Source organism: Chiloscyllium punctatum, chromosome 24 (assembly GCF_047496795.1).
Source record: "Chiloscyllium punctatum isolate Juve2018m chromosome 24, sChiPun1.3, whole genome shotgun sequence".
NCBI lineage: Eukaryota > Metazoa > Chordata > Chondrichthyes > Orectolobiformes > Hemiscylliidae > Chiloscyllium > Chiloscyllium punctatum.
This window is the reverse complement of record NC_092762.1, coordinates 39,809,657-39,833,539: the sequence shown is the minus strand read 5'-3', so window position 1 is coordinate 39,833,539 and position 23,883 is coordinate 39,809,657. Positions and strand designations below refer to the sequence as shown.

The 23,883-nt window shown below is 43.9% G+C and overlaps 1 protein-coding gene across 1 annotated transcript; it reads left to right on the top strand.

Annotated features, from left to right (window-relative positions):
• Positions 1-296: 296 nt before the first annotated feature.
• On the top strand, positions 297-23,022 carry smim7 (small integral membrane protein 7). The gene is made up of 5 exons (XM_072593672.1): positions 297-419; positions 6,945-6,986; positions 9,304-9,356; positions 14,921-15,011; positions 21,011-23,022. Exons 1-5 carry the CDS (start codon positions 394-396, stop codon positions 21,024-21,026), a joined length of 228 nt encoding a protein of 75 aa, XP_072449773.1. The 5' UTR covers positions 297-393; the 3' UTR covers positions 21,027-23,022.
• The last annotated feature ends 861 nt before the right edge of the window (positions 23,023-23,883 follow it).

Sequence of the window (23,883 nt, the reverse complement as noted above, 5' to 3'; positions counted from 1 at the left end):
ACCGACACCCGAACTAGATTGCGCCTGAGGGGGGGCTCGAACCCGCGGTGCGGGGAGACAGTAGGTGCCAACTACTGAGGCACCACAGAGCGTCAGCGGGAGGAAGGCTGTCTGCGCTGTGGGTGAGCTTCCGGGTGGCCGGCGGTGATTTGAATATGTGGGCGGGGCGGTGGGATGTGGGCGGGGCGGTGATTTGAATATGTGGGCGGGGCAGTGGGATGTGGGCGGGGACGGCGGCCATCGGCCGTGTGACGTCAAGCTCCGGCCAACCGAACTTGCTCGCGGGGAACTCCCTTCCGGCAGTTCTGATTGGTGGACGGCTATGAAGCTTGCGCCGTGATTGGTTGTTCGCTGCTGTCCGGTTAGGTTGCACGGTGACTGAGTCCAAGGAAAATGATCGGAGACTTTCTGCTGTTCGGGTAGGACCCTTCAAACCCCCCCCCACCCCCCACATCCCCGCCCGAGGGACAGGGCCCGGGGAGGGTAAACACAGGCTGGGGGGGATAGAGGCTGGGGGGGGGGAAGAGAGAGTCAGATTGATCATGAAAGGGTGGGGGGAAGGATCCTGGGGGGGGGGGAAGATGGTGGGTGATTGGGTGGGGAGAAGGATCCTTGGGTGGGGGGGGAGGAGATGTTTGGGGGGGGGCGAGAGGTGGGGACAAGGATCCTGGGGGGGGTGGAGAGAGGGGAGAAGGATCCTGGGGGAACAACAGTTCAAACCCTTTTTTGACTCTGCTTGTTGGAAAAAGAATTCTGTAACTACTTTACAGATTTTTTTTGCTTTTCTAAGGCAGCTTTTGAATCTGTGTGGAATTTTCATACAGAACATTTTTCTTGTAAGTTAGTTTATTTTGAGGACCAGCGGCAGCAGTTTGTGTGCAAATCTGATATGTGTTATAGAGTCATAGAGATGTACAGCATGGAAACAGACCCTTTGGTCCAACCCGTCCATGCCGACTAGATATCCCAACCCAATCTAGTCCCATTTGCCAGCACTTGGTCCATATCCCACCAAACCCTTCCTATTCATATACCCATCCAGATGCCTTTTAAATGTTGCAATTGTATCAGCCTCCTCTGGCAGCTCATTGCATACATGTGCCACCCTCTGTATGAAAAAGTTGCCCCTTAGTTTCTTTTATATCTTTCCCCTCTCACCCTAAACCTATGTCCTCTAGTTCTGTACTCCCCCACCCCAGGGAAAAGATTTTATGTATTTATCCTATCCATGCCCCTCTCAATTTTATAAACCTCTGTAAGGTCACCCCTCAGCCTCTGACAGTCCGGGAAAAACAGCCCCAGCCTATTCAGCCTCTGTCTATTGCTCAACTCCTCCAATTCTGGTAACATTCTCGTAAATCTTTTCTGAACCCTTTCCAGTTTCACAACATTCCTCCGATAGGAAGGAGACCGGAATTACATGCAATATTCCAAAAGTGAACTAACCAAAGTCCTGTACAGCCGCAACATGACCTCCCAACACTCATTACTCTGACCAATAAAGGAAAGCACACCAAGCGCCTTCACTATCCTATCTACCTGCAACTCTATTTTTAAGGAGCTATGAACCTACACTCCAAGTTCTCTTTGTTCAGCAACACTCCCTTGGATCTTACCATTAAGTGTATAGGTCCTGCTCTGATTTGCTTTTCCAAAATGCAGCACCTTGCATTTATCAAAGTTAAACTCCATCTGCCACTCAGCCCACTGGCCCATCTGATCAAGGTCCCGTTATAATCTGAGGTAACTTCCTTCGCTGTCCACTAAATCACCCTCAATCCCATGCCTCCCATATTTTATGCAATAGCCTACCATGGGGAACCTTATCAATTGCTTTACTGTAATCCAGATCAACCACTTTACCCTCATCCACCTATTTGGTCACCTTCTCAAAGAACTCAGTAAGCAATGTGAGGCACGACCTACCCTTCACAAAACATCCACTACCACTTGTCATCTTCTTTCGGCCAGTTAATTCTGTATCCTATACCTTCTAACGTTCTGAATGAGATTACCTTATCAAATTCTGGATTAGTGGTGCTGGAAGAGCACAGCAGTTCAGGCAGCATCCAAGTAGCTTCAAAATCGACGTTTCGGGCAAAAGCCCTTCATCAGGAATAAAGGCAGTGAGCCTGAAGCGTGGAGAGATAAGCTAGAGGAGGGTGGGGGTGGGGAGAAAATAGCATAGAGTACAATGGATGAGTGGGGGAGGGGATGAAGGTGATAGGTCAGGGAGGGGAGGGTGGAGTGGATAGGTGGAAAAGGAGATAGGCAGGTAGGACAAGTCCGGACAAGTCATGGGGACAGTGCTGAGCTGGAAGTTTAGAACTAGGGTGAGGTGGGGGAAGGGGAAATGAGGGAACTGTTGAAGTCCACATTGATGCCCTGGGGTTGAAGTGTTCCGAGGTGGAAGATGAGGCGTTCTTCCTCCAGGCGTCTGGTGGTGAGGGAGCGGCGATGAAGGAGGCCCAGGACCTCCATGTCCTCGGCAGAGTGGGAGGGGGAGTTGAAATGTTGGGCCACGGGGCGGTTTGGTTGATTGGTGCGGGTGTCTCGGAGATGTTCCCTAAAGCGCTCTGCTAGGAGGCGCCCAGTCTCCCCAATGTAGAGGAGACCGCATTGGGAGCAACGGATACAATAAATGATATTAGTGGATGTGCAAGTAAAACTTTGATGGATATGGAAGGCTCCTTTAGGGCCTTGGAAAGAGGTGAGGGAGGAGGTGTGGGCGCAGGTTTTACAGTTCCTGCGGTGGCAGGGGAAAGTGCCAGGATGGGAGGGTGGGTTGTAGAGGGGCGTGGACCTGACCAGGTAGTCACGGAGGGAACGGTCTTTGCGGAAGGCTGAAAGGGGTGGGGAGGGAAATATATCCCTGGTGGTGGGGTCTGTTTGGAGGTGGCGGAAATGTCGGCGGATGATTTGGTTTATGTGAAGGTTGTTAGGGTGGAAGGTGAGCACCAGGGGCGTTCTGTCCTTGTTAGGGTTGGAGGGGTGGGATCTGAGGGCGGAGCTGTGGGATGTAGACGAGGTGCATTGGACGGCATCTTTAACCACATGGGAAGGGAAATTGCAGTTTCTATGCATAGCATAGTACTCTATGCTACTTTCTCCCCACCCCCACCCTCCTCTAGCTTATCTCTCCACGCTTCAGGCCCACTGCCTTTATTCCTGATGAAGGGCTTTTGCCCGAAACGTCGATTTCGAAGCTCCTTGGATGCTGCCTGAACTGCTATGCTCTTCCAGCACCACTAATACAGAATCTGGTTTCCAGCATCTGCAATAATTGTTTTTACCTTATCAAATGCCTTACTGAAATCCATATCCACCAGACCTACTGTTCAACCTGTCTCATCACATCCTCAAAGAACTCTAAGACTTGTGAGGCATAACCTGCCTCTCACAAAGCCATGCTGACTATCTTTAATCAAGCTGTTTTTCCAAATAGTCATAAATCCTATCTCATAGACTCCTTTCCAGTACCTTGCTTACCGCAGACATAAAAGTTTCACCATCAAAGTTTTACCTGCACATCCACATATCATGGAACGGCATCAACAGTATCCATTGCTGCCGATGTGGTCTCTCTGTACACTGGGGAGACAGGAGACATCTCTGGGACACCCGCACCAACCAACCCCATCGCCCCATGGCCAAACACTTCAATTTCCCCCTCCCCCTCCCAGGACATGCAGATCCTGGGCCTCCTCCATCGCCACACCTTAACCACCTGACCCAAGGAGTTAAATCACCTCATCTTCCACCTTGGAACCCTCCAACTATACGGCCTTCACTAGTTTCCTCATTTCCCTCTCCCCACCTTATCTCAGTTCCAACCTTCCAACTCTGCACCGCCCTCATGTCCTGTCCATCTTCTTTCCACCTATCCACTCCACCCTTCTCTCCCACATATCACCTTCACACACACCATCATCGACCTATCGCACTCTGACCTACCTTCTCCCCCCACAGCCCCACTCACTCCCATTTATCTCTCTACCTCCTCAGCTCACAAGCCTCATTCCTGATGATGGGCCTTGCCCAAAACGTCGATTCTCCTGCTCCCCAGATGTTGCCTGACCTGCTGTGCTTTTCCAGCACCATATTCTCAACTCTTACCACAGACATAAGCCTGACTGGTCTGTAATTCCCAGGGACTACCCTATTCCCTTTCTTGAACAGAGGGACAACATTTGCCTCCCTCTAATCAGCCAGTACTACTCCCGTGGAGAGTGAGGATACAAACATCATCGCCAGAGGCACAGCAATCTGATTCCTTACTTCCCATAGTAATCTTGAATATATCTGGTCTGGCACTCTCTCTAATGAGTATTGAAGCAAAAAACTCATTTAGGGCCTCCCCTCCCTCTTCAGACACCAGGCACAAGTTCCCTCCACTATCTGTGATCAGCCCTACCCTTTCTCTGACCATTCTCTTGTTCCTCACATAAGTGGGGAACTTTGGGTTTTCCCTAATCCTCCCCACCAAGACTTTTTCATGTCCCCTCCTAGCTCTCCTCAATCCATTTTTGAGTTCTTTCCTAGCCACCCTGTAATCCTCTAAAGCTGTGCCAGATCCTTGCTTCCTCAACCTTATGTAAGCTTCTTTCTTCCTCTTGACGAGAAGCTCCTCTTCTCTTGTCATCCAAGGCTCCTTCACCTTGCCATTCCTTGCCTGTCTCAGTCCAACACTTACAGCAGATCTTGGAAAGGTGCAGATGTAACAGAGTTGTTGTTATGGGTGACTTCAACTTACTCAATATTGATTGGAACCTCCTTAGTGCAGGTGGTCTGGGTGGAGCCGATTTTGTCAGGTGTATCCAGGAGCAATCCTGACTCAAAATGTAGTTAGGCCAACTAGTGGGAGGCCATATTGGATTTGGTGCTAGGTAACAAGCCAGGCCAGATGTCAGATCACTGAACAGATTGATTAGAAAACATCTAAAATTCGTTGCTAATCCAACTTGCTTCATTGCTTCAAAGTTTGCAAATATGGAATAGCCTTTTCAATTTTAAAATATTCATATTAAAACTGCATCTGTAGAAAAGTTTATTTTCATTAATCACCTTGAGCTGTGCAATATTAGCTGTGGATGTTGTTTTATTTGACACTTCCTTTCAAAAACAAAGATTAATTTAGTTATGCCAGCACTGTTCCAAGTAAATGAAGTCCAGGGAGGGGAATGTATGAATAATCTTTTAATGCATTTCTAATACAAAATAACTTTACTTCTTACAGTGTACATTATTATGTGATGCCTTATGCTCTCAAATCAGACCAGTATGTCCTGTCTGAACTGTTCAACCTCACCTCAATGCACCTTACCTTCTCTTCTATCTCACCTGAAATGCCAGTAAATATAATGTTTTTCATACAGGATTAAATAAAGACTTTTGGCCCTGAATTTCATTTGCCTCTTTTTGAAAGGAGAAAACTTAATAAAAGCACAATTTTCATTCGATGTGTCCGGTTGTTTGCTGAATGTGATTTTTATCCGTTCAATCCATTACCTCAGACTCCTCCACGAGAAGCAGTATCTTAAATGTTAGCTGTGACCTGCAGGGAGCACTGTTCCCTCTGATTCAGAAATTAGTTCAAGTCTGACTTGAGATTTAAGCGTATAACCTAGGCAGACACTCAAGTCCAGTATTGTCCTGTCCTTGGATGAAATGTAACCCTGAACCCCTCAAACAAAAAAAATCTGTAATTATCTCCTGGGAATTGCTGGACTATTGGCTGCTGCTTTTCCTGCATTACATTTCAGAAATACTTGGTCATAAAATCCTGGAGCTTTTTCAGTTATGAAAGGGGCTATTAATACAATTTTTAAAAAGAAATATGACATCACTGACATTTACAGTAAATTTTTATTCAGTTATTAATGAAATTTTTGTTTTGTAAGTATATTTTAGCCTGAGTAAATGAATGCAGTTGACAGGCAATGATAAACATTTCAGGAATTAATTCATCATTTGCAATGATACATTCCCTTAACAAATAACAATCTCTCATATAGTTCAATCGTGGCAAATGAGATGAGTAATAAACCTGATTGATAGGAGAGCAATCAGGAAATTTATGATACAAGTAAAGATAGAATATAAGAGTCAAAAATGGATTTAAAAAGTTTCTATAGGTATTTACATAAACAGGGGATGAGTTTGAAGTGGGTCTCATAGCAGCAGGGACAGAAAAATTCAATAAGAACCTTTTTTGTAAAAGGTGATTCACAAGCTTGTGGGTGTCACTGACTAGGCAAGGGGTTAATGGCAGTCCCCAGGTTGCAAAGGGGGTCAGTTCACAAGTCGATGTGTCTGACTTGCATACGCAATAAAGAACAATATAAATGAGAATCAAATCAAAAGAAGTTCAACATTTCCGAATGTTTGTGGAAAATTCTTAAAATTTACTGCAACAGGAAAACTTCCTGAACTAATCACATTTCTCCTCGTCAATGAGATAGACAATAGGTGCAGGGGTAGGCCATTCTGCCCTTCGAGCCAGCACCACCATTCATTATGATCGTGGCTGATCATCCTCAATCAGTATCCTGTTCCTGCCTTATCCCCATAACCCTTGATTCCACTATTCTTAAGAGGTCTATCCAACTCTTTCTTGAAAGTATCCAGAGACTTGGCCTTCACAGCCTTCTGGGGCAGAGCATTCCACACACCCACCACTCTCTGGGTGAAGAAGTTTCTCCTCAACTCTGTTCTAAATGGCCTATCCCTTATTTTTAAACTGTGTCCTCTGGTTTGGGACTCACCCATCAGCGGAAACATGCTTCCTGCCTCCAGAGTGTCCAATCCTTTAATAGTTAATAATTACCGAAGTTTAGTCAGGTCCACCAAATAGAGTAAATGCAAAATGCAACCAGCATGAATAAAGGCTAAAGACTGGTAAATTAAATGTGTGCCTTGTGTTCACTCTGTTTAATCTCTTGCAGTACCTTGCTAATGAATGCAGGAGCTGTGCTGAACTTCAAACTGTGAGTATACAGATCTGTATGGAGGTGGAATCACGGTATAAAATGTGTACGTGTCCTGTTTAGAGATGAGGTTGGAGGTCGTCTGTGCAGTGAGAGTACATCAACCAGAGACATTGTGGGCACAGGGAGCATTCATGGCACAGTACAGTGGGCATTAGCCCAAGAGTTCTTCCACCACCTCCCAGAGGGAGACAAATAGTGTGTTTGCAGCGATACTGTATAAAAACGTCAGGACGTTTTTCTCCCTTTACCACTGGCTGGCACATTCCCCTCCCCCCACTTTCATCATCCCACTGGTCCCTTCCAAATCACTCTCACACTAGCTGGTTCCCAACCCCCCCCCCCCCCAACCCACTCCACCCTGCCCCTCCTTTGCCATCGCACCCAGCCTGTATCCTAGCGCTCACTAATTTCCATTCACCTACATCTCTGTGCTCACTGATCTAAGTTGGCTCCCAATCTGGCTACCTCTTTGTGCCTATACCCCAACCTCCTTCTTTGAGGTCCCTCTCTGCTCAAACTTTGGGTTCCACATCCATTGGGCAGCACAGTGGTTAGCACTGCCACTGCTGCCTCACAGCATCAGGGACCTGGGTTCAATTCCTGCCTCAGGCAACTGTTTGTGTGGAGTTTGCACGTTCTCCCTGTGTCTGTGTGGGTTTCCTCCGGTTTCCTCCCACAGTCCAAAAATGTGCAGGTTAAGTGAATTGGCCATGCTAAATTGCCTGTGGTGTTAGATGTAGGGGAATGGATCTGGGTAGGTTGTTCGTCGAAGGGTCTTTGTGTTCTTGTTGGGCCAAAGGGCCTATTTCCATGCTGTAAGGAATCTAATCTAAAATATTTCTTCATTTAACCAAGTTTAACCATATTTAGTTTAACTTTTCTGTGAAGGTCCTCAGATCATTTGGCCATGTTATAAACACTATAATTGCAAGTTATTCAAATTGTCAGGCTTGTGTTAAATCCTTTCACTGCCTGACTCTGTAACATTCTCCAACACTCTCAGGTTGGTGTGTTTCTCGAATTCTGGCCTTTTGTTGAGCCCCTGTTTCTCGTGCTCCAAAACTGGTGCGCCAGCTCCAGCCGCCTGGTATTATCTTCTGAAACTTCACCTCGTTCCTCTTTTTGTTTTTCCAGGGGTGGGGGGAGATGTTGTGTATGGTGTAGGGGTTAGGCAGGAAGGTGGAGCTACAGACACAATCCAATCAGCCTTGATCCTGTTGAGTGGCAGAACAGGGTTGAGGGCTGAATGCTTTACTCCAACTCCTTAAAATCTTAAACACTAATCAAAACTCATCTCTTCAACTCCTCAATGGTCACCTGTCCTGTGATCTCATCTGACTCAGTGTCCTGTCTTATTTGACAATGTTGTCCTGGTGAAGTTCCTTGGGTTATATCACAAGGTTAAAAAAAAAGCTGAAGGTTAATTAATAGCCATGCTGTCGATGCAAGGTTTACAGCTGGTATTTTTGGTGGGAGATAGCAGTTTAGACTGTATCCTCATGGAGTACTTGAGCAAGAGAGAGACAGGCCACATTTTAATTGGCTCCAACTCAGCAGCAAAACATTCTGTGAACTTCAGTCCATTGTGACAATTGCCCCAGAAGATCCACAAGTACTCTGTTTATATTGAGCATTGTTCTATAGAGCATATATCCATGCTTGGATTCTAGTAATAAGTTACCTGCCAAATTCAGGATAAAATATATTGGTGACAATTGACCAAACCCATCATTGGAAAAGGCAGGCTTCCCTCCCTTTGCTGATTCGCTACCACAGTTGGTTATTTTATAAGTTGGTCACCCAGTGTGGGGACATTTTTCCAGCCTAGTCTGGACGAGGTACTTGTTACTAAAAGTAAAGATTTCTACAGTTTTTCTAGTGGTAACAGTCTTGATTGAAAAAAGCACTTTAGGTGTTCTCTGAAAGATGGACCAGCTCTGCCTAGATGGAAGAAAGCAGGTTGAGTAGGTGGCCATAGGTGGGATAGAGATAAGAAATAGAGAGTGACATAGAGGGAGGATGATGCAGGAAGTGGGAGAGAGGCAGATTTTCCTGATAATCTATACATCTTCAAATTGTTTTTATGTTCCCTATGATTGTCAAGAAGATCTTCATGCAATATAGTGATGTGGCTGTAGACACCCCACCTCCATTTACTTAATGCCTTTGTGGCTTGTGCCTGATGCAGTGCAATGTGTCCACTGTCTCCTTCATCCCTGTATCATCTTTGAAGGGATAGTCTTTCAGACAGCTTTGTTTAAACTCATCTCACTTGATTGTAGGGTGAATAATTTTTAAAAAATTTTTATTCCAGAAAGAGAAGAGAGCTACAGGGTTTTGGAGATGATGGCCGTGAAACGACAACAGGTAAGAAGGTGTATTTAATTCTGTCCCCTACAGTAATGTCACAGTACTAATTTTTGAGGGGGCCAGGCTAGTGTATTGGGGATAGGGCTCCAAAACCCACAGTCAAGATTAGAGTAGTGCTGGAAAAGCACAGCAGGTCAGGCAGCATCTGGGGAGCAGGAAAATCGATGTTTCAGGCAAAAGCCCTTCATCAGGAATGAGGCTGGAAGCCTCAGGGTGGAGAGATAAATGGATGGGAGGTGGGGCTGGGAGAAGGTAGCTGAGAATGCAATAGGTGAATGGTGATGGGGGTGAAGGTGATCAGTTGGAGAGGAGGGTGGAGCAGATAGGTGGGAAGGAAGATTGACGGGTGGGACAGGTCATGAGGATGGTGCTGAGCTGGAAGGTTGGAACGGGGGTAAGGTGGGGGGGGGGGAGGGGAAGTGAGGAAACTGGTGAAGTCCACATTGATGCTATGGGGTTGGAGGGTCCCAAGGTGGAAGATAAGGTGTTCTTCCTCCAGGAATTGGATGGTGAGGGAGTGGCGATAGTGGAGGCCTAGGATCTACATGTCCTCGCAGAGTGGGAGGGGGAGTTGAAATGTTTGGCCACGGGGCAGTGGGGTTGATTGGTGTGGGTGTCCCAGCGATGTTCTCTAAAGTGCTCTGCGAGAAGGCATCCAGTGTCTTTGTCTATTTACCCTATCCATGCCCCTCATGATTTTATAAACTTCTATAAGGTCACCCCTCAGCCTCGGACGCTGCAGGGAAAACAGCCCCAGCATGTTCAGCCTCCCCCTATAGCTCAAATCCTCCAACCCTGGCAACATCCTTGTAAATCTTTTCTGAACCCTTTCAAGTTTCACAACATCTTTCCAATAGGAAGGAGACCAGAATTGCATGTAATATTACAACAGTGGTCTAACCAATGTCCTGTACAGCCGCAACATGACCTCCCAACTCCTGTACTCAATACTCTGTCCCACCTGTCCATCTTCCTTCTCACCTATCTGCACCACTCTCCTCTCCGACCTATCACCTTTACCCCCACCACCATCCACCTATTGCACTCTCAGCAAACTTCTCCCCAGCTCCCCCCTCCCCCATTTATTTCTCCACCCCCGCCCCAGGCTCCCTGCCTCATTCCTGATGAAGCCTCGATCTTCCTGCTCCTGGGATGCTGCCTGACCTGCTGTGCTTTTCCAGCACCACTCTAATCTTGACTCTAATCTGCAGTATCCAACTCTAAAACCCACAATGATAGCTGGTGATAAAATATGGAAATATAAAGCTCCTCTCAGTATTGATTACCATGAAAACTATAAATGATTGTCACAATAATACATCCTTTAGGGAAGGAAATCTGCCAAATGTACCTAGTTTGAACTCTCAGCAATGTGGTAGACCATTAACTGCCCTCTGAAATGTCCAATGAAGCCACTCAGTGCAAGGACTGTTAGGGGTGGGCAGTAAAGGCTGATCTTCCAGTAACACACTCACTCCAAGCAGGAATGAAAATCTGTAACTCTAACCTGTATGTCATCGATGAGTTAACTCACTGGCTGTCACACTTCCTCTCACTGCATTCAGTCCATCTCTCTGCTTCTTTCCTGAATTCACTTATCCCAGATATCCATTTGCTCAACAGTTAATGTACAGGCTTTGAGAATTGTTGTCCTCCAGATTTGACTTGTGACCTGTCCAATATTGTTTATTTTTAGATGTCTGTTGTTGACTGTGTTGTTTCCTCTGGTTTTTAGCAGTATCAAAGATTGTATTTTGTATATTTGTGGAGCAGCAACCACTTTTGGTTACACAGGATCGGAGTGTAAAATTGGTGGGCCGTTTGAAAATAGGAAGTTCAGAGGTTGGAGATTCACAGTTCTGTAACACAAAGTATTCAACAGCAAGAATAATAAGTACTTGGAGTATAAGATTCTGAATGAGAATAAAGAGATTTGAAATGCTTCTGTGATCTTCAAATAGGTGATGTTGAAAACATAGTGGTGCACACTCCAATGCCTGACCACCAGGGGGCATTGCCTGACCATGTTTCAGAAGTCCTTGCTCATCTGCACCTTGCATGTGGTTTTGCAAAAATTCAAACCTGGAAGTGGCTTTGTTCAGGGCTTGAAGAGCACTGACTTGTAGAAAGTAAACTTCAGGAGGTGTAGTTGACTCAAGTGTCTGGGGTTGCAGTGTCTAATTAAAAATCAAAAAAAGCATAAACAAAGAAAGAGGATAAGTTAGCAGGCAGAAACTCGAGGTGAGTACTTCTTAATTCCCATTTTTGAACAAATGGCAGTTTAGCTATGTGAGTGTATTTGAAGGGGTTACCTGATGTAGAAATCCCTGAAGGAATTCCCAGTTTGCAGTGGTCCTAGTTTTATGATGTAGGCATTTGTAGGCAATTGTGAATTGTATCCCTGTCAGCCCCATCAATTGGTTTACACAGACTGTAACAGGGTGAGACAAGAGAATCCTCAAGTGATCTACAGGGTAAACGTCACTCGCCTGTTCCTCACAAACATGTTACATTTAATCACATGTCATGTCTCACTAGAGAAGTATGCTGTCTAGTCTAGGATGAAGCAGGGTCCCAAAGGATTAGATTTTCATGGCTTATGTGATTAATTAAGGTGTATTTTGCTTTGAACTCCTATTGATATTCCTGTTTTGTTCTGCTTTTAATTCTTTTACCATTATGTTTAAAATTTACTCGCAAGCAGCCATCCTCCTATCCTCCTTTTCACTATAGTATTTCTGTGAATCTCTGACTCATTCTTCCTCTCTGCTTCTTTCCTTCTCCAACACCTCCTGAGACTTGCAAGAGAGTCTGCGCTTCAGCTACCGCTGTCTTGGTTGTTCGTTAACAGGATGGGGAACAGAATTTACCTGGCGACAGTTAGCTCCCTGATGGATTTGTCTTAGTGGAATTAAGTACAGATCTTGTGTTCTTATGTTTCATTGAGGCAGTGTTTTGCACTTTGCTATCAATGATCTGTATTTGGTGCTTGTTGACTAAACCCCTCTATTTTTAATCTGTTGTCTCAGAAACCCGACAATCACCTATCTGTGCTTCCCTCAGTTCCCCCCCCTCCCCACCCCATATTTTTATGTATTACAAACACTTGTGTATTTTATACTTTTGTATTCCTCCTCCTCAGAGTTTCTTACTGTTAATATATAGCTTTGACCATACACTTTTTCTAGTTTCCCCACACATTAACTGATTAGGGAGGTTATCTTTCTAGTTCTAGTTCACTTTACAGTTCTCATTTCCTGGGAATGCTTCCAAAATTTCCCTGATGGATGCTGGCCAGAAAGAATAGCACAGATGTGACAGTTTTTACCTTTTGATGCCTGCTCTCTCCTAACTCCCCACCAGAATGGGTCCAGGTGCCCATCCCAGTTACTTGTTGGCAGTCCTCACCACCATAAAGGAGTGGGATGTCTTAAGTGATGCAAATCCAAAAATATATTTTTAATGCCCTTGACCAGAAAGAGAACCCAATACTTTCTGACTGACATGAAAGCACTTATGACAGGTATACACTGCCACAATCACTATTAGATGAAAACTTCCTGACCATTTTGCACTTAAAAGGTCTTGTGTTTGTGTAGCTCCCCTCTTAACCTTAAGACATCCTATAGGTCTTTTTACCCAATTAAGCAGCTTTTTGAACTGTGCTTATTGAATCATTGTGATGTCAGAAACAAAACAACAAGTTTATCTGGTCAGTATGGACTAGTTAGACCAAAGGTTCTGTTTCCATGCTGTGTATCTCTATGACTCTAAATTTGAGTGCAGAGGGATTTCATAAAAAGAAACATGATGTATCTGTGTCTGCTTTGGTAGTATGTTCCTGAAATAACAATAACACTGGAGCAAATATCCTGCCTCTTAGAAAATGTTGTAGGAATCTGTGTCCACCTGAGACAGGTTTTATTTCATGCCTCTGTTCCAATTACAGTAGAAAATGCAAATATCATTCGAAAATGATTAAGTATTCAAAGGATAAAAGGAGGAGAGGTAATACAGTAATTACAATAATATGTAGTTACACAATAGTTATATAGAGGAAAAAGTCAGAGGGAAACTAATGGGGCTAAAGACGCTAGGTTTCCTGCACTTCATTGTTTGCACCCTACGATATGAAAGTAAGAAGCTACACTGATAGTGAATGCATTGATAATAGTCTTCCCGGAATACTTAAATTCCCAGAGGGATGAAAAACTGCCAATGTAACATGTTTGTTTAAAAAGCAAGGTGATAAAAACAGGTAACCATCAGCCAGTTAGCTTAACATCTGTCACTGGGAAAATGTTGGGGTCTATTATAATAGCAGAGCATTTAGAAATACATGATATGATCAAGCACAATCAGCTTGACTTCGTGAAGTGAAAGTCATGCCTGACAAAATTACAAGAATTCTTTGAGGAGACAACAAGCAGGATAGATAATGGGGGGAGAAGCAGCTATAATGTACAGTATTTGGATTTTCAGAAGGTATCTGATAAGTTCCCACACATTAAACTACTTAATAAGAGAAGAGCCTATGGTGTTAGGGTAGAATATTAGCACAGAGGATCGAATCAATGGTAAAAGACACAGTAGAGATAAATGGGATGCATTTTCAGGATATTTCCAATGTAAATGTCTTAGATGGGGAAAGTGAATGTATTATATCCTTGTGAGAAGGCAAGTGAGGAAGAAACAAGAGTTAGAAGGATATAAACAGGTTAAATGAGTGAGCCAAAACTTGGCAGATAGAATATAATATTCAACATGAGGTTGTGCACTTTGACAGGAAAAATAGAGGAGCTGTATAAATGGAGAAAGACATGGCACCACATCCACACACGTCCATTTTCTCCACTACTCACACTCATACATGCTGCTTTTACTATCTACAAGATGCACTGAAGAAATTGACCTTAGACAACACCTTCCAAACCCACGACCAGGACAAGGGCAGCAGATACATGGGAACATCACCACGCTCATGTTCCCCTCCAAGCTGCTCACCATCCTGACTTAGAATTGTATTGCTGTTCCTTCACTGTTGCTAGGTTAAAATCCTGGGACTCCTCCCTGTGGGTCTACCTACAGTACATGGACTGCCCCAGTTCAAGAAGGCAGCTCACCACCAACTTCAAGGGCAACTAGGGCAATAAATTCTGGCTAGGCAGTGATGCCTACATCCCACAAATGAATTCAAAAAGAATACTTGGGATTCCTAGTCCATGAATCACGAAAAGTAACCACATAAGTTCAAGTAATGGAGAAGGCAAGTGGAAAGCAATTGGAGTGTAAAAATAAGGAAGTCTTGCTCAAACTATAGACAGCATTAGTGAAACCACCACTGGACAATTGTGAACAGTTTGGTCCCCTTACCTCAGGAAAGATATTCTGACATTGGAGGCAATCTTCTAGAGAAAGTTCATTAGTCTGATCCTAGTTAAGGAGGGACTGTCTTGTTCAGAGAGATGAGTAGTTTTGGTCCTGTACTCATTGAAGTATATAGAATGTCCTGAGGTCATTAAAGGCACTATCTAAATGCAGGTTTTTTGCTTCTTTCTCAGGTGATAACATCAAAGATTTCCTGCTGAGTCTGCGCTACTTTCGAATCTTCATTGCCTTGTGGAATATCTTCATGATGTTCTGTATGATTGTGTAAGTACCTTTTTTCTCAGTGGAACTTTAGGGGTTTTCCAAAAAGGAAGAGAATTTTAGAATGTTTTAAGTTGCTTCAGTCTCTGTAGGATCAGCATTAAACATGTTAGCGAAGCAACCGACACCAGAGTGCTAAAATATCTTCAGTATGGTGTGTACTAGACAGCTTTGGTGTCCCTGCTGTGTTGTTACTGAGTTTGGTTTTCTAGTATATAATGGGAAAGGCTGGATTCCACATTCCTGCAACTAGAGAGGCATCTTGTACAGCCTCTTTGTCCTCTGGTGGCTTTGCCTTCAGCTGCCAAGGCCCTCACCTACAGAATTCCCTCCTTTAAACCTTTTCATCCCGCATTACCATTATTTTAAATTCATGGGACATGGGTGCGTCTGTGTAGCAGTGCTCCCTGTAAGTGGCTGCGAAGCTGCTCTGCAGTTCCACTCATGCTGATACATTGATTTCTGGTTTCCGAAGTGACATTGTGCACAGACCTCTGAGGTTTGTCAGCGATAATTAGTCAGTGGGAGTATTGCTGGCATTTATAGCTGTATTGCCATAATTTTCCTGGAGAAGGTTTTGCTGAGCTGCCTTTTGAACTGCAGCAGTTGTTGGATGTCGGGACACCCGCAGTGCTGTTTCGGAGGGAGTTCCAGGATTTTGATCCAGTACCACTACAGGAATGGTGATATATTTCCAAGCCAAGATGGTGAATGGCTTGAAGGGGAACTTGCAGGTGGTGGTGTTCCCATGTATCTGTTGCCCTTGACATTCAAGATGATAGATGGTGTGAGTGTGGAAGATGTTGCCGAAGGAACCTTGGTGAGATGCTGCAATGCATCTTGTTGTTGGTGCACCCTACCCTCGGTGTTTCTGTGGTGGAGAGAGTGAATGTTGAAGCGAGTGCGAGGGTGCCAGGCAAGTGGCTCCTTTGTCCTGGATAGTGCCAAGTTTCTTGAGTGTTGTTGGACCTGCATTCATTCAGGCAAGTGGGGAGGATTTCATCACACCCCTGACTGGTCCTTTGTGAGTGGTGGATAGTCATTGGGAAGGCAGAGGATGAGTAGTAGTATTCCTAATCTCCGACCTGCTCTTGTAGACACAGTATTTATATGGCTGTTCTAGTTAAGTTTCTGATCACTGAGAACCTCCAGCATGTTGTTAGTTGGGGAGTCAGTGATGGTGGTTCCATTGAATGTCATCGGGTGCCGCTTAGACTGTCTCTTGTTGGAGATGGTCATTGCCTGGCTACTAATGTTGCTTGCCACTTATCAGTCCGAAGCTGGATGTTCTCCAGATCTTGCTGCAAAAGCACACAATACATTGGTGTTTGAGGTATCTCAAATGGTGCTGAACATTGTGCAGTTATCAGCGAACATACCCACTTATGGTGGAAGGAAGATCCGTGATGAAGCAGTTGAAGTTAGTTGAGCCGTGAATTTTGTCTGGTGTGCAGATAGGCATTTTTATGGAGCCCCGTCCTCCACTGAGTTCTTTAGTTGTTCACCACCACTCACAACTCGATTTGGCAGGACTTCAGAACTTGGATCTTATCCATGGATTGTGAGGCCACGTGATCTTCACTATTGCTTGGCATGCAGGTAGTCCTGTATTGTAACTTCATCCAATTGATACCTGGTGCTGCACTTGGCATTCCCTTCTGGGCTCTTAATTGAAGTAGGGTTGGGCTCCCAGTGTGATGCTAATGGTAGAGTTGGGGGATATACAGGGCTTATAGATTGTTGTTTAATATAACCTTCTTGTTGCTGATGCCCTCTCCCTGCTCACAGATGCCCAGGTTTGAGTTGCTAGAATGGTTTAACGTCTGTCCCATTTAGAATGTCGATACTGTAGACCCTCTTTCCTCCATGGATAGGGTAAACAGACAAGGTCTTTTCCATGGGTTGGGGGAGTCCAGAATGAGAGGGCATAGGTTTAGGACGAGAGGTGAAAGATTTAAAAAGGACTTAAGGGGCAACTTCTTCATGCAGAGGGTGGTACGTCTATAGAACGAGCTGCCAGAGGAAGTGATGGATACAATTACAACGTTTAAAAGGCATCTAGATGGGACCATGAATAGGAAGGTTTTAAAGGGATATGGGCCAGGTGCTGGCAAATGGGACTAATTAATTTGGGATATCAGGTCAGCATGGATGAGTTGGACCGACGGGCCTGTTTCCATGCTGTACATCTCTATGACTATTAAAGCTACCTCTTTGATCAAACTTTGTTATTTGGCCCAATACACCCTTCTGTTACCTAATGTCAAATTTTCTTTGATAATTTGCCAATGCAGTTTTTCAGTTGCTTTATTAAAGCACTATATAAATGTAAGTTGTTGTTGTTGCTGTGGCCCAGGTAACCTGGCCTGTGTTTGGTACCGAGATACCCCATGTGTTCAGTCTCCAATCCCAACAACCATGAAACATAAAGGAGAGACCACAGAACATAGAACCTAGAACAGTACAATACAGGCCCTTCAACCCACGATGTTGTGCCATGCATTTATCTTAATCTAAGAGCAACCTAACCTACACAGCCCTCAATTTACTGCCGTCCATGTGCTTGTCCAGCAGTCGCTTAAATGTCCATAAATGTCTCTGACTCTACTACCATCACTGGCATGGAATTCCATGCACCCACTACTCTCTGTGTAAAGAAGCTACTTCTGACATCTCCCCCTATACCTTCCTCCAATCACCTTAAAATTAGGACCCCTCGTGACAGCCATTGTTGCCCTGGGGAAAAGTCTCTGGCTATCTACTCTATCTATGTCTCTCATTACCTTGTACACCTCCATCAAGTCACCTCTCTTCCTTCTCTTCAATGTGAAAAGCCCGAGCTCCTAAGATATAAGATTGCCTCCAATCCAAGCAGCATCCTGCTAAATATCCTCTGTACCCTTTCTAAAGCATTTACACCCTTCCTATAATGAGGTGACCAGAACTAGACTCAAAATTCCTAGTGTAATCTATCTGGGGTTTTATAGAGCTGCAGCAAAACCTCGCAGCTCTGAAACTCAATCCCCCTGTTAATGAAAGCCAAAACACCATACACATTCTTAACAGCCCTGTCAATTTGGGTGACAACTTTGAGGGATCCATATAGATGGACCCCAAGATCCAGTTTTCCTCTACACTGCCAAGAATCCTGTCTTTAACCCCTTGTTCAGCATTCAAATTCGACCTTCCAAAATGAATCACTTTGCATTTCTCCAAGTTGAACTCCATCTGCCACTTCCCAGCCCAACTCTGCATCCTGTCAATGTCATTTTGTAGCCTGCAACAGCCCTGTCCACTATTCGCAACACCACTGACCTTTGTGTCATTTATAAAAACTACAAAGAGCAGAGGCTCAAGAACTGATCCCTGGGGGACACCACTGGTCACTGACCTCCAGGCAGAATACTTTCTATCCACAACCACTCGCTGTCGTCTTTCGGCCAGCCAATTCTGTAACCAGACAGGCAAATGTCCCTGTATCCCATACCTCCTAACTTTCTGAATGAGCCTACCATGGGGAACCTTATCAAATGCCTTACTGAAATCCACACACACCACATCAACTGCTCGACCTTCACAACCTGTCTCCTCACATCCTCAAAGAACTCAATAAGGCTTGTAAGGCATGACCTGCCCCTCACAAAGCCATGCTGAGTATCTTTAATCAAATTATGTTTTTCCAAATAGTCATAAATCTATCTCTCAGAATCCTTTTCAATACCTTGCTTACCTCAGACATAAGACTGACTGGTCTATAATTCCCAGGGATTTCCCTATTCCCTTTCTTGAACAGAGGAACAGCATTCGCCTCCCTCCAATCAGCCGGTACTATACCTGTGGAGAGTGAGGAAGCAAAGATTTTCACCAGCGGCACAGCAATCTCATTCTTCACTTCTTGTAGTAACATTGAATAAATCTGGTCTGGCCCTGGGAAGCATCAACTTATCTATCTTGATGCTTCCCAGAATTTCCAGCACATCTACTTCCGTAATATCAGTCTGTTCAAGCCTACTAACCTGGTCCAGTGGTCTCACTATCAACTCTCTAATGAATACTGAAGCAAAAAACACATTTAAAGCCTCCCCTAAGTCTTCAGACTCCAGGCAGAAGTTCCCTCCACTATCCCTGATCAGTCCTAACCTCTCTCTGATTCCTCATGTACGTGTAGAACTCCTTTGAGTTTTTCCTAATCCTTCCCCCCCCACCCCCCACCAAACAAGGCTTTTGCATGCCCCCTCCCAGCTTTCCTCAGTCCATTTTTGAGTTCTTTCCTAGCTACCCTGTAATCCTCTAAATTTGTGCCAGATCCTTGCTTCCTCAACCTTAAATAAGCTCCCGTCTCCCTCTTGATAAGAAGCTCCTTGTCATCCAAGGCTCCTTCACCTTTCCATTCCTTACCTGTCTCAGTGGGACAAAATTATTCAACACTCGCAACAGGTGCTTCATAAACAGCCTCCACATTTCAGTCTTGCATTTCTCTGAGAACAACTGTTCCCAATTTGTACAACACAGTTCCTGTCTACTAGCAGGATAATTTCCCCTCCCCCAATTAAATACCTTCCCATACTGTCTGTTCCTATCCCTCTCCATTGGCTATGGTAAAGGTGAGGCAGTTATGGTGACTGTCACCGAAATGCTCTCCCACCAAGAGATCTGATACCTGCCTTGGCTCGTTGCCTAACACCAAATCCAATGTGGCCTCCCCCCTAGTCAGACTATCTATCTATTGAATCAGGAACCTTTCCTGGTCACACCTGATAAAATTGGCTCCATCCAAACCATCTGCACTAAGGAGGTTCCAATCAATATTGGGTGAGTTGAAGTCACCCATAACAACAACTCTGTTACATCTGCATCTTTCCAAGATCTGCTGTCCAATCTGTTCTTCCATCTCTCTGCTGCTACTGGGGAGTCTATAGAAAGCAACCAACAAAGTGACTGTTCCTTTCCTGTTACTGACGTCCACTCATACTGGCTCAGTAGACAAACCCTCCTTAACAACCTCCTTTTCTGCAGCTGTGATGCACTGTCTAATTAACAATGATACTCCCCCTCCTCTTTTATTCCCCCTCCCTGTTCTTTTTAAAAGATCTAAACCCTGGAACACGCAGCAACCATTCCTGCCCCTGTGAAATCCATGTCTCCATAATAGTGGCCACTACACCATAGTTCCAAGTACTGATCCTTGCACTAAGTTCACCACACTTATTCCTGACACACCTTGCATTGTAACAGACAAACTTTAACCCACCCCTTTGCCCTATCAACTGTGTATCCTTCCTGACAGACTCTCTGCATTCTATTTCTGTCCGTTCAATAACTACCCTCCTCTGATCTGTAGCTCTGGTTCCCATCCCCCTGCCAAACTTGTTTAAACCATCCCGAAGTGCTTTAGCAATTCTCCTGCACAGGACGTTGATAGCCCTCAGTTTAAGTGCAACCTGCCCTTCACGTATAGGTCCCAGAAGGTACCCCAATGACCTACGTATCTGAAGCCCTCCGTCTGAGATTACTACTCTGCTCGTCCTGCTTTTAAGCTTCCAACCTAACTCCCTGAAATCACTTTTTTAAGATCCTCATCCCTTTTCCAAGCTATGTCATTGGTGTCAATGTGCTCGATCTCTTGATCAGAGATATCCCGAACCCTGGCACCTGGGAAACAACATACGTTCCAGGAGTCCCGTTTGCTAGTCCAACTGCTAAATTGCAGGCAACTTATCCAGAAAGACCTGACTAGCACCAAAGCTCATTCATGAGTCAAATGAACTGTGAAGAGATTCCAGGAAAGTGGGGTGCAAGGAAGACCTGGGGCCACATCAGATTGACAACTGTAAAACTATCCATCATGGGAAGTGCTTTGAGCCATCCCAAACTTATGATGGGATTAATTCATGTTTACTGAAACATCTGGTGTTGTCTAAGATCATCCTTATAAAGTCATAATGTTAAAAGTCAATTTTGTCAAAACACGTGGCTGATGTTTTTTCTTTGTTGGTTTCCAGATTATTTGGATCGTGAAGCTTCCCAATGCAGTGAAAGTGATGCAATTCAGGACGGACCCTGGACTTGAATTTTTAGCAGGCTCTTTTCCTTTTCCCAATAATTTCCACATTTGTTCAGTCTTGAGGGACAAGCAAGTGTTTTTCCACATTTACAATTGTACATATTCAAAGTTTGTGTTCTATAACAGCAGCTACAGAAGTGGTAACAACTATCTGGTGTAACCATCCCAAAATTTTCACCCCATTGATAAATCATGTGGTTAGGAAGTTTCCCACATACTTTCACACTGCACAATGGAAAGACTTGCTTGTTGATATTTATCCATATAGTTCTGTTGTAGTTTATCCCAGTTAAATCCTGATCCAGATCTAGAAAATCAGGCATGCTGTGGAATTCTGCCAGGGCAAATACTAAGTGAATATTAAAGTTAAGTTGAGTACATAAACAGTTTGTCGCTATCTTGGCAAATTAATTCTGGAAAATAATTTTTAAATGGGAAAATTTTGTTGGTATTTAAATAGAATACTTTCATGCAACGATTGGCAGTTCAAACTGTAAGTGCACCCTTTGCAATCACACATGAACTGTACAAAACACAGTCTGCAAATTTAGAAAGCAATGTGCCAATATTATTACACTGGTCCTGACTGGCTCAGAAATAAGAGCTAATTAACTGACAGTGTCATGTTGACTCCAGAGATGATGAGGCTTGCTTTGTGTTGAAGCTTCTGCTAATCTGTAACACTCACACAATGCACCATCTTTCAGTGATATTTTTAATGTGAATTTTAACTTTTTTCCTCCCGGATAGCAATGTGATGTGTGCAATGGGAGAGTAAACATAGTGAAAGTGACTTTTGAAACTGCACCATAAAAAAATCAATTCTTTTGAAATTTTGCAATAGAAATGTATTCAAATTTATCCTGATGGTATGTCTCCAGCCATTAATCTGCTTCTGCATACATAGAAGAATTGATTGGCTTTTCTTTGTATGAGTGAGTTATGAAGCTGAGGTGCAACATTATTCTAAGGAGGAAATCTCCTCACAGCTTTAAACTTGTCATAATTGTGCTCATTGCTTGCAGATTTTTAACCAGCATTTAACCAACATCAAGTCAATGAAATAAAACTTTAATGGGCCACAGTTTGTCACCAAAGAGTTAATCATGTGCTGTTCCCTGCAATAAATCAGTGACTATAATGATAATGTTAATGTCCTATGTCTCAATATTTTAATTTAGCCACCCTGATCCAAAATGTTGCGGTTGAGAAGTGTGGTGCTGGAAAAGCACAGCAGGTTAGACAGCATCCAAAGAGCAGGAGAGTCAATGTTTTGGCATAAGCCCTTCATCAGGAATGTCTGATATGTCGACTCTCCTACTCTTCATATGCTGCTTGACCTGCTCTGCTTTTCAAGCACCACACTTCTCGATTCCAAAATGTTAAGCCACTGTCTTCAAGATTAGTGCTTTTTGATTGCCTTACAAATGGAAAACTTTCAAAATGTGACTAACCCTTTGGTCGACCAGTGATTTGTGCAGCAAATCGAAATTCTGTCCAGAATTTATGCATTTGTCATTCTCAAGACAATAGTTCTACCTCCATGTAATGCTTGAAAACTAAAAGGAGTAACACTTTCATGTAGTGACAGGACAATGGGGATCTGTGGTGTCTGAAGATGACATTGGATATACCATGATCTAATAGGTGAATGGAAAAATCAATCACAGAAATAACCTTTTACAGATGTAGTGAAAGCGAACACCATTTTGACTTGAGAACAAGAATTGTTAATCTGCTCTCTTCACTATATTCACATCATGGCTACAGTTAAATGCTGGAGATTGGGGTTGGTGTAGCAAGCTACATGCTTACGAATCCTGCTTTGCCACCGAAGTTTGTACTAGTCTCCATAAACATTATTGTTTGCACCATTAAAATGAAACTAAACTTGAAGCTGTAAACTTATACGGTGGGCACAAATTGTAATATAAAAACCTCTTATATTGATATAAAATCTCTTCAATTTCTAGAAAGCTGTTGAAATGAAATTTTGCTGAGTATAATCCTGCTATCTCATTTTCCTGCGGGCTTTTTAAATCTAACCATTAGGTTGGAGATTTGGCACATGGAGCATTGTTTATCTGATCCATCATGTTCAGACACCATTACAGTGTACCAAAGTCATGGTATCTGGAAACTAATCACAAGAACTAAATATAGGAAAACTGGATTCTGAGAGTAAAGTGCATTTTTTAACCATTTTTGTGCACTCTATCTGAATAGATGCAGTAAACACTTTAAAACTTCCTTTTATTTAAAGTATTTGTGATCTGCTTTCATTTAAAGTTATTTCATTTTACCATCAATATTGTCTGTTAGATTCGCATTTCAGTTGAACTGGAAGGGGAGTACAAATGATTGAGCAGATGATTACTTACAGTGTGGAAACAGGCCCTTCGGCCCAGCAAGTCCATACTGACCCTGCGAAGAGCAACCCACCCAGACCCATTCCCCCACATTTACCCCTTCACCTAACGCTATGGGCAATTTAGCATGGCCAATTCACCTAACCTGCAGGTCTTTTGGATTGTGGGAGGAAACCGGAGCACCCAGAGGAAACCCACGCAGACACTGGGAGAATGTGCAAACTCCACACAATTCCCGCCTGAGGCAGGAATTGAACCCTGGTCTCTGGCGCTGAGGCAGCAGTGCTAACCACTGTGCCACCGTGCTGCCCATAAAACAGGTTAATTGGAATACGTTAGTTTGTGCATTGAATGTAGCTAAATGTTCAGACCATGTGTGTAGCCTGAATTCTCAATACGTTATAGCTGCATCTCTGTTGTTTCTTGTTTCAGTGGTTTAAAA